At 41.8% G+C, this 17,069-nt stretch overlaps 1 protein-coding gene across 1 annotated transcript in view; it reads right to left on the reverse strand.

Annotated features, from left to right (window-relative positions):
- Positions 1-8,196: 8,196 nt before the first annotated feature.
- The window catches only part of LOC145395801 (ionotropic receptor 93a-like), a 60,592-nt gene continuing 51,719 nt past the window's right edge, over positions 8,197-17,069 (reverse strand). The window contains exon 11 of the mRNA XM_080269338.1: positions 8,197-8,475. Coding sequence (XP_080125464.1) covers positions 8,197-8,475 — 279 coding nt within the window. The remainder of the gene's footprint in view (positions 8,476-17,069) is intronic.

Below are 17,069 nucleotides of genomic sequence, written 5' to 3' on the forward strand. Positions count from 1 at the left end.
GTGGGAGGAGTGCTTTCTAATGCCCCTGCACTAGAAGATGGGGTACCATAGGGGTGTATCCTTAGTGTTACTCTCTTTGCTGTGGCCAGCAATATTGTAATTAGTGTACTTCCTGATGCTGTACAAGACACACTATATGTAGATGACCTCTCAATTTCCTTCACTGCATCTAGAATGTATCTTATAGAAAGGAAGTTGCAGCTGGCTATTAAAAAAATTTCTGAGTGAGCAGAATCTCGTGGCTTCCGTTTTTTTTTTTTTTTTTTTTTTTAAAGACAGTGGTTATGCATTTTCGTCATCTTCAGGGAGTTCACATAGACCCTGACTTGTATCCCTATGGTCAGAGAATATCCTGTCTGGAAGAAACACGGTTTCTGGGTCTTACATTTGAAAGACAACTAACTTGGGTCCCTGAAATTCATTCTGTTAAGGCAGCTTGTATTAAAGCTTTGAGTCTTTAGAAGGTTTTGGCTCATACCTCTTGGGATGCTGACGGTCAGACCCTCCTCCTTTTGCATAGGTCTCATATCCTTCCTTAATTTGAATATGGGTGTGAGATCTACTTCTGTGCAACAAATGCCCGTCTTCAGTTGTTAAATTCTGTATATCATGCTGGTGTACATCTGGCAACCAGGGCATTCAGGTCATCCCCAGTCTCAAGTTTGTTGGTGGAGGCTGGTGTTCTCCCTTTGGATTTGGTATGTCGCCAGTCATTGGTGATGAGGTGTTGGTATCATCTTCACTGCATTCTGGACTCAGTTTCTTGTGCCATCATCTCCCAGGATTCCTGATCATCTGTTTATGACACCAAACCTAGTTTCCCGAAACCCTTTGGTTACAGGGTGCAGTCCGTTATGTTAGCCCTCTCTGTTCTGAGACTGGCAGTCTGTCCATATCGGATCCAAAGGGTGGGTTTTTGACTACTCCCTCGTGTGACATTTTGTAGGTCCATTGTTAGTAAAAGGGTTCACTTCCCTTGCAGGTGTCCCTCTTTCTCTCTTTTTAGAACATGCCACAACTCATGAGGGTTCTGTCCCTGTCTATACATACGGATCTAAGACTGATACTGGAGTAGGCTTTGGTGTTACCTTCCCTTCCTTTAGTAGGAAGGATAGTCTCCCTGGTATTACTTCAGTATATACGGCAGAACCGGCTTTGATTTTATATGCTCTCCAAATAATTTTTACTCTCCCTAAATCAGCTCTTGTGATTTTTATTGTCCCGTAGTGCCCTTTCTGCACTGGAGTCTTTTAATGCATCCCATCTGCTAGTTCTATCGATTTTAGAATGGCTTTTTGTTATTGGCCTTCAATACCTTTGTGTGGATTACTGTTGGGTTCCCGCGCATGTTGGTGTGGTGGGCAATGAGAGTGCCGATACTTTAGCAAAAGCTGCATCTTCTCGACAGCCCCCAACTGACTACTCGCTTCCTGCTTCTGATATAACACCTTACTAGCGGTATGCGATTCGTAAGTGTTGGCAGAGACAGTGGGATGGTGTTGCTCATAATAAGCTAAAAGAAATTTTTCAGACAGTGGATGTGCCAAGGGTTCTCCCCTCCATGCCTCAGCGATGGGAGGTGTCCTTTGCCAGGCTTTGCATTGGCCACTTTCAGCTGACACATGGGTTCCTGATAAGTGGTGGGACTCAACTGTATTGTGACGATTGCCCTGTTATGCTTACTGTCCGTCACTTGCTGGTCGAGTGTCTAAGTTGGAGGGACCTCCATTGGAGACTTCTCCATAGGCATCAGGGGACAGGTGGTGCCTAGTGTCTGTCCTCAGTGCTTGACGGAACCTCCGACGATTTTACTGATGTTTTTATTTTTCTCCAGAGGCAGGCCTCCTTGCACTTCTGTAAGTAATTGATATTTTATAAACTATTCTTTTATTATTTTAAGTGTTTTTATTTCTACAAAAGGGTATTAACTTAATTTTCTTTTAAATACGCACACTTTATTTGTGGCATCTTTTATCATGTGGTCCGGTGGAATATGACCCAGGCAATTGCGCTGCCAGATTTTTAATAATGTTCAGTCAATCAAGCGAACCTCCCCATCATGCAGACACTTTATACACACCTCTACAAACCCATTATCGGTGACAATAGTTCTTCTGTTCAGTTGCTATGTTTTTAAAGGTTAGAATGTATTCTTATCTTGAAAATTTACATGAATGTTTTTTGCGTTCACTCAACTGGATTGACCATTTCAGTGTATGAATATGATTTTATTTTTTCCACTTATTTATGACTTAAGCCTCTGTCACATACGTCGCAGGATGGGATTACGATGGGTCCACGACAGAAAATAGGACAAAATCCTGCAATGGTCATGAGACTGTCCTAGATATTTGGGTGTCCTGCGACGAAAAATAGCGTCATAGAGGCCTGTCATGGGGTTTTGTTCTGGACCAAAATCAAAATTTTGTCATGGGATTTTTTTCGCTCGTGGCCATGTCGTAGCATAATCGTACGACTGTCTTACGACTGTCTTATGATATGCGTACGATATCATACGATTTTAAGGTCTTCCAAGGCCCTCAAAATCGTACGATAATCATACACATGTCATAGGACAGTCTTACGATTATCGCAGGATTGTCATAGGATATGGGATTATCTCAGGATTATCCTGCGATAATGCTGCAATAATCCTTTGAATATAGCAAGACAAAAATAGCCTCGTGCAACAGTCGCAAAACAGTCATGAGATTGTAGGACATAAAAAATAATTGCAAAAAAATTAACAGCATTTTCACCAACTGCATTGCAAATAAATTGTTGTAAATATTAAATATTTACCTGTTAAACCCAGCTTTTAGCCGTTGCCTGGAGAAGACGATGCTTCTTTGAATCCTTGTAATCAAACCTCATCTTGTCATAAAACATGGGATTGTTGGAGTAGAATTCAGCCTGGGCTAACTGCAGCATGTGGTAACTTCTACTCCTTTGCTGCCTTGAACCTGCCCTTGCCAACTCCGCCATCGTCATCGACATCATCTGGGTCGCCTGGCTCCTCCTCATCTGGGGCTGGGGCTTCCTGGGCCTCCTGCACAACAAACTCCGGGGTTACCTGCTGCTCCTCCTCCTCAGCCGACCTCTTCCTGCCCTTGCCCCCTCCCTTTCCCCTTGCCTTTTAGTACCATTTCATCACAATTTCTTAAACAAATTATTTGAAAATCCTGCAGAAACTCTTGAAAAATCTTGGAGAGAAAGGAGACAGCCTGAGCCCGCACGGGCCTTTTATATCCTTCGACCGTCTTACAAATGACGTATGATTGTCATACGTTGGTCCTGCAATGCTTGTTCGATGGTTATTTTATCATGCGAGAATCACACGACCAAAGAACCATTGTACGACAAACGTAAGAGAATCGCAGGAAAATCGCAAGACAATCATACAATTTACCTATGATAAAGTGCCAGTTTTTTCCCACGACGGACGCACGACATGATATTCCTTTGTGGCTGTAGCTAAGATTGTACCCTACGATGCTTCTAGCATCGTAAGAGCCCACCCCACCTTCGTGGCCCTAGAATTTCGTACGATGAAAAATATCCTGCGACGTATGTGACAGGGGCTTTAGGTAGGATATCCATTTGTCTTAGAATATTTATTTCTTATTTTCGACACAAAGTTTGATCAAAGACGATAATATTTTTGTCATAGCTAAAACATCTTATTTTTAGCCCTGACGATGCAATGAAATATTGCGAAACGTCACCATTAAAGACGTTCCCACTAGCCCTATTGTTGATATTCCTTATATATATATATATATATATATATATATATATATATATATATATATATATATATATATATATATATATATATATATATATATATATATAATATATATATATATATATATATATATATATATATATATATATATATATATATATATATATATAAATATATTTATATATATATATGTTGTTAGGATGGGTAGGGTTGGTGAGGTTGGAGTGCTGGGTGCGGTGGTTCTGTGCATCGCCACCGTGAATAGGTAGGATGGTTGATGGGGGTGGGGTGTGTTGGTTCGGTGGTTTTTATCGAGTGGGTTGGGGTGGGCTGTGTGGGTAGATGGACTGGTGCGAGGATGAGTGGGGTGGGGTGGGTAGGAGAGTGGCTGCATCGGTAAGTGGTCTGGGAAGGGTTGGTATGTTAGATTTGGATGGGGTAACCTCGAAGAATGAGTAGTGGGGTTTGAAAGGTGGGTGGAATAGAGGGAGACTGGGGTTGGATAAGAAGGGTAGTTGGGTGTGTGGGTGGGCAGGGTGGACGTGTGTGTCCGTAAGAGGAATAGGTTGGTATGATGGGTGGATGCCCAGGTTGGGTTAGTTGGGTGGGGGGGCGTGTAGTCAGGGAAAGGTACGTGAGTACAGTGGGAGGGCTAGGTGGGTGAATGTGGTGGATGGCATTATTGGGTGAGCCGGGTTGGTGACATTCGTGGGTGGGGGGGTTGAGTGGCCAATGTCGGTTAGCAAGAATGGTCGCCGGAATGGTTGGGCAGAGTGGGTCGCTCGGTAACCAAGATGGCTGCTTTATGTGCTGTGGGTTGGTGAGTTGGATTGAAATTGGGCAAGGTGGGTAGGTGAGTGCGTTGATGTGTCGGTGCCATTATTGGGTGAGGTTGATGGGTAGTATTCGTGGGTGGGCATGGTGATGGCCAGGATCAGGGGGCATGGTGAGTCGTCCTGGTAGCATGGTTGGGTGCATGGCAAGGGTGCAATTTTATTTTTCTTCGGATATAATTGTTCATCCAGTCATATTGGCAGCGTTGGATCGAATTATCAAGGAAAGACTCGACAATGTCGCATGTTCGTCATCTCCCCAAACAAAATAAAGTATCATGGTAGGTTAATGCTAAGTTAGTCCTAGGTTGGTTAGATATACTGTAGGTTGGTTAAATTTCAAAACACAGCTTTTCTGATGATTTTTTATTTGTTTTGATAAGCCAAATTGTTTCATCTATTCACAAGCGAAGATGCGACATGCCGAATCATTCACACTGAACTCACTCCAACTGTGCCACTATGACTGGATGAATGAGTGCTGCGGAAGAGAGAGAGAGAGAGAGAGAGAGAGAGAGAGAGAGAGAGAGAGAAGAAACACGCGGCCGGGGTGGGGTCGGTGGGTTGTATTGGGTAGGGTGAGTGGGTAAATGAATGAGTGGATAGGTGGTAACCAGATGACAAGGTAGGAGAGGGACTTACACGACTAGTAATCATATAAAATGTCTCTCTAACTTGAATTTAATACATCGTTTAGATGACGACCGATAAATATTTAATTATATAGACCTGGGTCATTTTACAGAAACCTGCTAAAACTTCAAAATAATCTTCCACATGGAACTGAAGGAGTATCTGTGCACGTAATAATACACGTGATAGGACGAATAAAACTGATATTCAGTGTGGCATAAGATAGAGAGAGAGAGAGAGAGAGAGAGAGAGAGAGAGAGAGAGAGAGAGAGATCTGATTCTTCCACTTTGCAAATCAGTGCTTTGGTGGGGATAAGTAGGGTGTGTGTGTGTGTCTGATGGGCGGGAGGTGGACGTGTGCGATTAACCTGCCCCTTAATGACAGACTATTGGCAATTTCCCTTTGCCTTTATTAGTACTCGTGATTGTACGCTACAGATTTTAAGCTTAAGTGGACGGTCATAACCCTTATTAGATGTGGGACTATCTAGTCATTCAATCACCACTAAGGATTTTTACACTCATGGTGATTCATTGCAACGAAGCCTCATATAGTGCTTCATTTTAACAAAGGATTTTTATACACAAGGAGATCTGCTTTATTAAGCCACACGTAATGCTTCGGTGTAGCTCCCTAAGGATTTACCACGCAAGATTTTAACTCCTGAGAATCCCTACACAGTACTTGACTTTAGCAAAATCCCGTATAGTCCATATGTTTACCACATTTGTACTTGTTCAGTACTGTGGGAAAGTTTCCTCGTGTTTCGTCGTGGGGCACAGCGGCAATAGTTAACTCGATGTCTACGAGTTGAATTAAAGATTCTGAGGTAATTGATGAGTTTATCTGAACAATTTATATGAAGTAAATGGGAAGTTGATGAATGCAGTGAACACTGTGTATGAGGGAACTAAAGCTGCAGTGCGTGTGGATAGTGGATTGGGTGAATTATTCTATTTGAATATTGGATTGAAACAGGGATGTGTCATGTCTCCATGCTGTTGTAAGGATGGGGTTATAAAAGGGATACAAGGTAGGGCAGTGAATATTGGAGCGACTTTAATGGGAGAGGGCAACATTCGGAAACTTCCGACAATGTTGTTTTGCAGGTGATGATGTATTAAATGAAGACGAAGGGGAACTGCAAGGCTTGGTGAATGAGTTTGGGAGAGTGAATAACAAACGGAATCAAGATGAGAATGTAGGGAAGAGTAAAATTATGATCTTCGAGAAAAATGAAGTCACTGAATGTACAGTGAGGTTGGATGATGAGGAAATGGAAAATGTGAGTGCATTGAAATACTTGGGTATTGTGATGAGTAAGGACAGAAGTTTGGAGGGTGAAGTGCTTGAAAGGGTACAAGAAGAAAGAAAGGTTGACGGTTCTTTGAAAGCAGTGCTAAGAAACAGGAAAGTGAGCAGGGAAGTAAAAAAGTTGTTGCATGACAGTATTGTGATACCAGTTCTAATGTATGGAAGTGTATCTTGGACCTTGTTGGAAGGACACAAGTCAAGAGTGAGAGTAGTGGAAATGAGTTATTTGAGAGAAGCATGTGGAGTTACATGAAGAGTGAGACTGGCAAATGAGGAAGTGAAGGAGCATTGTAGTGTAGATATGAATGTGATAGTGTAATGAGAAATACACTGAGGTGGTTCGGCCATGTGGAGAGGATGGAGAACGAGACTAATGAGGAGAGTGCATGTGAGTGAGGTGGAAGAGGGGAGAGGGAGGGGGAGGCCGAGGATGAAGTGGAGGGACGGAGTGAAAAGGTATATGAGAGAAGGGGGTGTCCGTTGGGAGCAGGACAGTGAAATGGCAGGGGACCGGGTGACATGGAGGCGTTTTTATTTTTTCATTTTTTTTGGCCACCCCTTACGGGATTAAGGCGCCTGGCAATATATAGATAGATAGATCTGAACCATCTGCTTCATTAATACTGTTGTTCTTGTTGTTGTTGGTGGTGGTGATGATTTTGTTGTTACTATCGTTGCTGCCGGAGGATCATCTGTATATGAACTCAATAGACTGCATTCTAAAGCTGTCCTTTTATTGAGATCCAGCATTGCCATTTCGAGGGACAGGGTGTTAAGGGACGTTTATAGGAAGGCAATGGAATTGCCTTATTATAGTATATCGATGCCACATCATGAAGGTTTCCTTCTCTAATATCTCTCTTGATAACTGGCTTGTCAAATGTCAACAAAGTATTTCTGTCTTGCTATACTGTCTCCATTTCAATGCATGAAGGGTGAAGAAGAAGACAAAATAAAACTCATTTGTATTTTCTGCTTTAAATAAAATGGTAAAAAGTATTTTAAGAATTACAGTAGGGTCAAATCACTTAAGATTAGCAAGAATAGTTAATGATAAAACGTTTCTGTTACGAGCCGTTACAGACGTGAAAAAATCATGTGAATTACTTTGTGTTTATTTTTGTCTGAATCTGACTTTACATACACCTCATAGGAGTATAAGAACTTGTGAACTGCTGTAGTTTTTTTCTCTTTGGGCTAAAAATACAATATCATTACACTGTGTACCCCTGAACTCCTTTTCTACGTTATTCATGTTTCCTCCAAATGATTACTAATAGTATGAATGCAACAGTAATGATTCCCTAAAGCTGATGAGGTCAGATACTGATTTTTTTTTTTTTTTTATGTCTCCGACTCTGGGCAAAGGCTTCAGAGCCTATATCTCGGGGGCAGTAGGCTATCCCAAGGCCCAGTAGTCCTCCTACACCTCCACATGTCACCACTTCGGTGCTAACACCCACCGTCCATACTGAATACATGCTAGGGCTGTCTCATACAAGACTGGTGTATTGGTATTAGCGGGGATATTTTTACGACATGTCGGCGGGTCTTCTGGAATGTCTGTTTTTTTTATGAAATTCAAATCCTTAAACTGTTCCCTGTCCCAGCCGGGATTCGAACCTGGGTCCATCAGGACTGTCTGTGGTAGTCATATGCAAAAAATATCAGTATAACGTTAGTCTCGTAGGTCCAGTTGTAGGAGACTGGTGAGGCTCCGACACCAGCAGCCTCTCCACTACAAAGGCCACACTGCCCAGGGTGATGCCCACCAGGAGAAGCAGCAGAGGTCCCTGTATATGGATAATAGACAGACTCCTGAAATTAGTTTGGGTGTATTCTTTCCCATCCTGCCGTTGCTGTTTTATTTCTTCCCTCTGTTTCATTCGATTTTCACGTGCACCGGTTTCCAATGTTTCCTTTTTCCACTGCTCATACAGACCAGCCTGAAAACAGAAAGTTGCAATAGTGAGTCGTGGAAGAACTTAATTAGACTTTGTCACGTCTCAATGTAGTAAATGTTCTAGTTTTTATGTAAACTTGTAGGAATCTCATAACCAACAGTGTTATAACATTTATATTTACTCTTCTGTAATCTAATGTATTGGATATACTGAATTTATGCATAGTCACCCGTTGTATGCATAGCGGTACATGCACAGTACATAATGACAATACAACATGTTAAGAATCGATTTAACAATCTGTTCTACAACTCTGATAAACCAAAACCATTAAATATAATGCATCAGTCTAGGCTGGTCAATCACATATCTCATTCAAAGTAATGTGGCTGGTTGGGCTATAGTTCGGGCAACAGCTAAGAATACTGTGCCGCTCCCTCGTACTCAGTGGTACTATCCCCACATTTTATGGGGATGTTTGGACTATTTCGATATACTGTAATGTGGCCTAAAGTAATGCCATCGCTCCTTGTCCCTATGTAGCAAGCTTCTGAACAGTTAGGCAGCACTGTGGGGAATTACTTCTTTATTTTATTATTAGGAGCGTAGTCTTCCTACCCAATTTATCCCTTTTTTACTCTTTGAGGAAAGTGGTGCGGTGCATGTGAATCGTACTTATACGGTAATTAGTGCAGTATTTCGCAAAAACAAAAAGGATATCTTAGTGCAATGAAATGGGGGCCAGTATTATTTAATGATGTAAAATTCATCATTAGATACTGTTTAATACATCTGGAAAGAATGTTTGCTACTTTGTTACAAGGTGAAAATATAAATAAACACTTTTTATAATATGAATGCCAATATATTTTCAAGTTACATTCAATAAAAATATGTAAAACACTTGTTTTTAATCGAATAGAGTTTCGCTGGAACAGATTATCTCATTTAAGTCATACAGTTTTGGTTCAAGCATGAAGCGTATCACATTACCTGTAAACAAGTAAATGCTAACAATCCTCAAAATTCTTAATAATCTAATAATTTAAAGCATTATTATCATGTTCCGAACTTTTGATAATGATCATTCTTCGGTACATAGGCCGATATAGGACTAACGTGATTTATAGAGCAGTCTGATATATTCCTATGTATCTCCACTGTTACTGGAGGGATACAGGTATAAATTACAATGAACAACAGGTTTGGGCTACATTTGAAGTATATGTCACGTTTTCAAGGGCTACCTACCACAGACTAACAAAACTGTCTGTTTACAAACCTGCTCCTACGGGCACATGAACAGCCACTGGAAGAATCCATTAACACTTCTTGCAAAATCCGTCATCTATTAGTTTATGCTAAAAAAAAAAAAAAAGCCTATATAAAGCATTACAAATGTATATTTTTGACATCAAAGAAAATTCTTCACCTGCTATGCCTCCCAAGTAGATTTAACTGATTTTCGCCTATTAGATCCATGGGATAACACAATATAGGAAATGTTTCTTAAGCAGACACAGAGAGAGAAGGAGAGGGAGGTTTGATTCATTGATAGATTGAATATAATTAAAATTTGGCAGCGCTACTTCCAGGGTCATATGCCTCTGGACAATGTAAAAGATGCCGCAAATAAAATGTGCATATTCAAAATAAAGTTAATACTCATTAGTAGGAATAAAACACTGAAGATAACAAAAGTACAAAATATCAATTACTTATAAAAGCGGAAGGAGGCCCACCTCCTGAGGAAAATTAATAACATCAGTAAAATCGCCGGTGGTTCCCCGAAGCATCGAGGACAGACAGGAGACACCATCTGCCCACTAATGCCTATGGAGGAATCCCTGACGTAGGTCCCCCAGACTTGGACACTCGACCAGCAAGTGACGAACAGTAAGGGGAACAAGGCAATCATCACAGCACGGTTGGGTCCCACCACTCATCAGGAACCCATGTGTAAGCCAAGAGTGTCCAATACTGAGCCTGGCAGAGCCACCTCCAATTGTTGAGGTATGGAGGGGAGAACCCTTGGCACAACCACTCTCTGAAAGATTTCTCTTAGCTTATTATGAGCAACACCATCCCAGTGTCTCTGCCAACAAGTACGAATCGTGAACTGTAAATAAGGTGTTACATCTGAAGCAGGGAGCAGGTAGTCGGTTGGGGCTGCTGAAAAGACGCAGCTTTAACTACTGTATCTGCCCTCTCACTGCCCACCACACCAGCGTGTGTGGGAACCCAACAGAAGTCTGCACGATGGTCACAACAGCCAAGAAGAAAAAGCCACTCTAAAATTGGAAAAACCAATGGATGGGATGCATTAAAAGACTCCAGTGCAGAAAGAGCAATACAGGAGTCACTGAAAATCACAAAAACAGAATAGGGGAGGGTAAAAATTATTTTGAGAGCATAGAAAGTCGCAGTCAATTCCGCTGCATACGATGAAGTAATACCAGGAAGGCTGCCGCCTCTACTAAAGGAAGGGAAGGCAACACCAAAGCCTACTCCAGTATCAGTCTTAGACCCGTCAGTAAAGAAGGGGACAGAACCCTCATGAATGGAGGCATATTCTAAAAGGAGAGTGAGGGACACCTGAGAGAGAAGTGAACCCCTTTTACCAATGACGGACCTACAAAATGTCACATGAGGGTGTAGCCACAAACCCACCCTTGGGAGCCAATGTGGACAAACTGCCAGTCTCGGAACAGAGAGGGCTTACATAAGAGACAGGACCCTGTAACCAAAGGGCCTCGAGAATCTAAGATGGGTGTCATAAACAGAAGATTGTCGGCCAATTGCTCAAAAACTATTGGACGTATCGATTTCCTATAAGAACCATGATAAAGAGCAGTAAATTCTATGTATGTACAAGACATAACAATGTAATATCTATGATAAGAATTCGTTGTTACTTAGGCGGGAATATTGCGTATGCTGTGTACACATTACGAAAGAGACGTACAGACATGAGTTCCCAGTCGTTTTTGGCGATTTACTCGAGAACTATGAGGCGTATCGAAACCAGTATTAGGTCATTAGAAAGCTGGTGAAATTCTGCACAATATTATGGAATAAAAACATAACATGTGTGAAAAAAGTTCAGTTTTAGAGATCCTTGATTTTTTTCAAAAATGGCTTTCAGTTTTTGGCTATTTTCTCGAAAAGTGCAAATCGTATCAACACCGGATTTGTCTCTTTAGGAAGCTGATGAAATTCTCTATCAAAACTTCTAATAGCATTTTCCTGTATGATGGAAAATATTCTAATGATGTTAGGATGTGAATGTGACGTAGCAAAATTTTTTTCATGGCCGCCTAATGTTGTTTTATTCGTGTTTTCCTGTTTTTTTTGTGGAGCTTATCAGCTAGAACAAACATCGACGAATAAGATGACATAGGTTTCATGGCAGTATATTGATGTTTGGGTGGAAGGAGAAAATATGTATTATTTGCCACGTGTGGGCACCTGGGCCTGGCGGTTTCGCAGATAAAGTCGTGTGCCGGAAAACTTACTGAAACTTTTCGTGCGCGAGAGGGTTAATTGGGGGGGTGGTTTGTCACCATTTTATTTTTTTCTAAGCACGTACAGTGGTTTATAACATCCATACACACCAAAAAAAAATTGACTTTGGTGATTTTTGTACGTATCAATGAAGAAGAAAACAGGTGTGAGTGGCGTATTTTCTTTCTCGCCGGGGCCGTGACAGGAAACTATTATCAACTTTGACGGGTCAGAGCTCGGTAACTATTGGGTCTAGGAGGGTGGGGTTTGCATTTTCAGGTGTGCAAACTGAAGCTCAATAAATCGGGCATAAAACTTTTAACCTTTGAGAAAGTCGAAAAATAGGCCTGTACTCGCGTCCTGGGGGGCAGTCTAGGCTGGAGAAATGCGTACCCTAGTGGTTAAGTTTATTGGAATGACTAGTTGCTCAACTTCGCAATGAGGTATGTTGTTACCTTTCAGTGCTGAGTGTTTATAGAGCAATTCATTGTTGAAGAAGAAATCAGATACAGGGACTGGTAACTTTGGCAGGGAAGAATCATCGCCTGACTCTAGAGAATATATGACCTGTGACCATATAGGGTCCACACGTTGGAACCTATGTAGTGTGTGATAACTGAACGCCAAGTTTACATCGCAACCGGTTGAGACTGTGGCTACATGACGCGAGAGGGCATCGGCTATGGCATTGGACTTCCCAGGAATGTATTCAAATGTCAGATTATATTCACTCACAGTGACTGCCCAACGTGCAAGTCGACGAGTAAGGTTACGTCCCCGAAACAGATCACATAAGGGAAGACGGTCTGTTTGGATGTGAACAGGATAACCGTAGATGATGTCACGGAAATGTTTTAGAGACCAGACCATGGCAAGGGCTTCCCAGTGAGTTACATTGCAATTTTTTTCTGCAGAGTTTAGCACACGGCTGGCATAGGCAATGACACATTTCTTCCCTTCGGAGTCATTTTGCATGAGAACGACACCTAGGCCTACTCCGGATGCATCAGTACAGAGAAGAAATGGTTTTGAATAATCAGGGAATGCCAAAACTGGGGATTGTGCTAGGGCATTTTTCAGTGTTGTAAATGCGGTTGCGTGTTCATCATCCCACACAAAGGACGCATCCTTCTTTAGTAATTTTGTTAAAGGCGCAGCTATCTGGGTGTACCCTTTAATAAATCTGCGGTAATAGCCACTGAGACCAAGGAAACTACATACAGCATCAGTGTTGGTTGGAGATGGGAAATTTGTCATGGCTTTAACCTTGTCATTTGATGTATGAATTCCGTGAGCGTCAACAACATGTCCTAGGAATTGGAGTTTCTTACGTAAAAAGTCACACTTTGATAGTTTGATTTTAACTCCAGCTTTTTTGAGTCTAGTGAACACTTCGGCCAATTTTTCTAAGTGTTCCTCCACCGAGTGACTAGCGATTATAACATCATCTAGATAAGCAAAAACCGAGTGACATATCATGCTGGCGAAAACTGTATGAATTAGCCGCATGAACGCTGATGGTGCATTTCTTAAACCGAATGGAAGGCTACGAAATTGGTAATGCCCGGATGGAGTACTGAAGGCAGTGATAGGACGAGATGATTCCACCATTTCCACTTGCCAGTAACCACTTAAAAGATCAAGGGAGGAGAAAACACAATTGTTTTCGCCTAAGGATTCCAGCAAATTAGTGAGTACAGGAATTGGAAATCTGTCCGGGACAGTCAGCGCATTTACACGTCTGTAATCTATCACTGGTCATAACTCACCACCTTTCTTTGGAACCAGAAATAGCGGGCTGTTCCACGGACTATTTGAGTGTTCAATGACCTCATTATCCAACATGTCCTGAATAAGGCGATCAGCTTGTTGACGTTGGCTGTGTGGTAAACGGTAGGCAGGTATATATACTGGCTGAGCTCTGGGCTGTAATGTAATTTGACACTTTATTAAATCTGTCTTGCCCATATTCTCACCGGGTAGGGCTATGACTTCGCAACAGTCTCTCAAGAGATTAAGTAAGTGACTTCTGTATTCTGCGTAATTACTCTGTTTCAAATGAGATTCAAGATTAGATGGAATGTCGGTGGACTGAGTAACCGAGCACAGATCAGCAACAGAGCATGGGAAATTTTGGCATACACGTACGGACGCTGGGTATACCAAGAAGTCACCAATCTGTGTTCCCGTTCATAATTTGAGTGGAGCATTAGTACAGTTGGCTAAGTACAAGTAGCATAAACCATCCTCTAGCACCGTACACAACGCCGGCTCATAAGCTAAGCCATTCACATGACACGTCTCAGGTAAGGTTAGTACATCCACTGCTGCTTTCACACCCGCAACACGAACAGAGACTTTGGTAAATTTGTGCGGCAACAAAATTGTGCACTGAATTGCTACTGCACGCCTCGTCTCTGTGTGTTGTAAAACATCATTCACACTATGTGAGGTAGTTAAATGAGACGTGTCTGAGTTGGCAAATGTGCCACTGTTAGAGGGGTTGATATGATCCATAGTTGAATACTCAGAGGATGTAGTACTAAATGGTAATGTACTTGGCTGTTCAGGTAACGGTGTGTGTACCTGTTTACTCTCGAGTAATGTTGGAATCATGTGAGAGTGAATAACTGAATTGCTACTGCACGCCTCGTCTCTGTGTGTTGTAAAACATCATTCACACTATGTGAGGTAGTTAAATGAGACGTGTCTGAGTTGGCAAATGTGCCACTGTTAGAGGGGTTGATATGATCCATAGTTGAATACTCAGAGGATGTAGTACTAAATGGTAATGTACTTGGCTGTTCAGGTAACGGTGTGTGTACCTGTTTACTCTCGAGTAATGTTGGAATCATGTGAGAGTGAATAACTGAGTGTGCTTGGGAAAGTACCGGACGTGGATATTCCATACTACATATTGGGAAACCATTGCTATCTATGGTATGAGAAACAGTGAGGAGAGCAATAGCTTGTTGAGCCATTGTCGAAAAGCCAATGAGAGTGTCCGCTGGATATTTAAGATCATTAGTGACGTGAAACTCCACGTCAAAAGGTCTTAAGGCTTTATCAAGTTGTACTTCTAGTGTGATCTTTCCTTTGACCTAAGATTCTGAGCCATCCATGCTGCATAGGCAAATGTCAGGTGGTTCGAGGAGCCAAACTCTTTTAATTGTTTTCTTAATGTTGTTTAAAGAGGTATCTGAGATCAGGTTTACCATAGATCTGGTGTCCATAAAGAAAGAGCTTTGTACCCCTTCACTCCATCCTAGAATGACTAGGTCTAAAGATGTTATAGCTCCTACCTGGTGAATGGGGAGTTGATTTTCAGTTACCTTATTTTCAGACACCGGCGGATCTTCTGCTGTTAGGTTACATTTCTCCAATCCGAGCACTCCTGTTCCCCTGACTGACGGCTCTTAAGGTAACGACACTCGCCCATGGAGTGAGTTGTGCTATTCTTGTGATATTTGCATGTCAGCGAGGGTGTGTGCTGACGTTCCCGTGAGGAGAAACGTCTTTCTTTGCGAGCACAGACTCTCGATGACCTACATTACCGCAGTGCCAGCACACACTTGAGGATTGTTTGCTTCATTGCACAGTAGATTTGTCACAACTACTAGAAGGTGAGGAATAGTGTGAGTAAGACCGATTACTAGGTTTGGATTTTGTAGCTGGCCATGAACGAGAGGAATCAGATGAAGTAATGCTGGTGTGTAGTACCACCTGTAGAGTGCAGTACCACCTGTAGAGTGGGAGGCTGAGGTGTAAGATTCAACCTGGTGAGTGATGTCTGATCCTGACCTTTCTATTATGGCCTTGGAAATGTTAACTATTTTTTCTCCAGGGTTAAAGCCAAGTTGTAGTGCTATTTGTTTTTGGTTGTCGAAAGCCAGTTAAGAAATCTAAAGTAACCAAACAAATCTACAAAATTATTTAGTGAAACCATAAGCACTCCATTAATTTCGGCTACCCATGGAGTACCACTGAACAATTGGCGCAGCTCTGAACTCGTCCCCCTTACAGTATGGTAGCGGCTGCCTCAATTACCTTTGCATGTTGGGGAGGTACCTTCATGTCCTCCTCCATTTGCCTGAGAAGGTTGGTCAGCCCTATAATAGATGCAGCATTGGAATGTTGGCAACAAAGTTGAATTAACTGTTGGCGACGCGTCAAACATTTGGCAATCTTCGAAGTGCCCTGCATGAATAGCGGCTCCTATTAGTGACCTGCCGTGATGGAGTCGATCCAGCAGATATGAAACTTTCAAGGGTTCAGATGTGATTTGCCGATTACGAATGTCATTTTCGACCTCTCTGAGGAAGTCGTAAATGGAAACTGTAATGTCCTCTCCTGTAAATTTGGGTCTGTTAACATCATCCAAATATATGGACTGGGGAGGTGGGGGTTCTGATTCGCCATCGTAGGAAGTGGGTGAGACCACGAAGGTGAGGAAGTAGGCACAGTAGCAAACTGAGATGGTGTGTGGGAAGGAAGTGTCGTGGCGGTAGTGGTGTGTGTCGTGGTTAATGGTGGTGTATGTGTGGTAGAAAGAAAGGATGAAGGCTGTGGAGAAGGCTGAGTGGCTTCAAGAGAATCAGTTGGAGAAGATGATAGAGTATCTGGAGTTGATATATCTGGATATAGGGTAGGATTAACAGTAGTCGTAGTAGAAACAGGTAGGGAACTTACGGTTTGTTTTCTATAAGATCTGCCACTACGAAGAGTTACATTATCACCACATACAGGGTCATCTGTGTCACTATCAGATTCAATAGGGGAGAGATCTACCCTTTCAAAAAGGGACACTAATAGAATAGGAAGTAAGTAAATGAATATAAATGAACAAATGGATGAATAAATGAAAAAATAAATAAATATTTATAATATGTGAAGAAATTATTTATATACAATGAATATGAGTGACAACGAATGCGTTATATATTGAGCATGAGTATAATTGGGAGAAAATGGGATGAAGCAGGAGTGAGAGAACGAAAAATTCTGAGTGAATGAAAAAGGAGGGACAAAAATGCAATGAATGGATGAGAGTAAATGGTGAAAATATCACAATCTATGGAGACAGCTTGGCTTCTCTGTAGAAAGGAATCAATTAATGTGATTGAATGAGAAAA

The sequence above is a fragment of the Coenobita brevimanus genome, chromosome 33 (genome assembly GCF_032717465.1).
Source record: "Coenobita brevimanus isolate Jiangsu-jjx chromosome 33, ASM3271746v2, whole genome shotgun sequence".
NCBI classification, from domain to species: domain Eukaryota; kingdom Metazoa; phylum Arthropoda; class Malacostraca; order Decapoda; family Coenobitidae; genus Coenobita; species Coenobita brevimanus.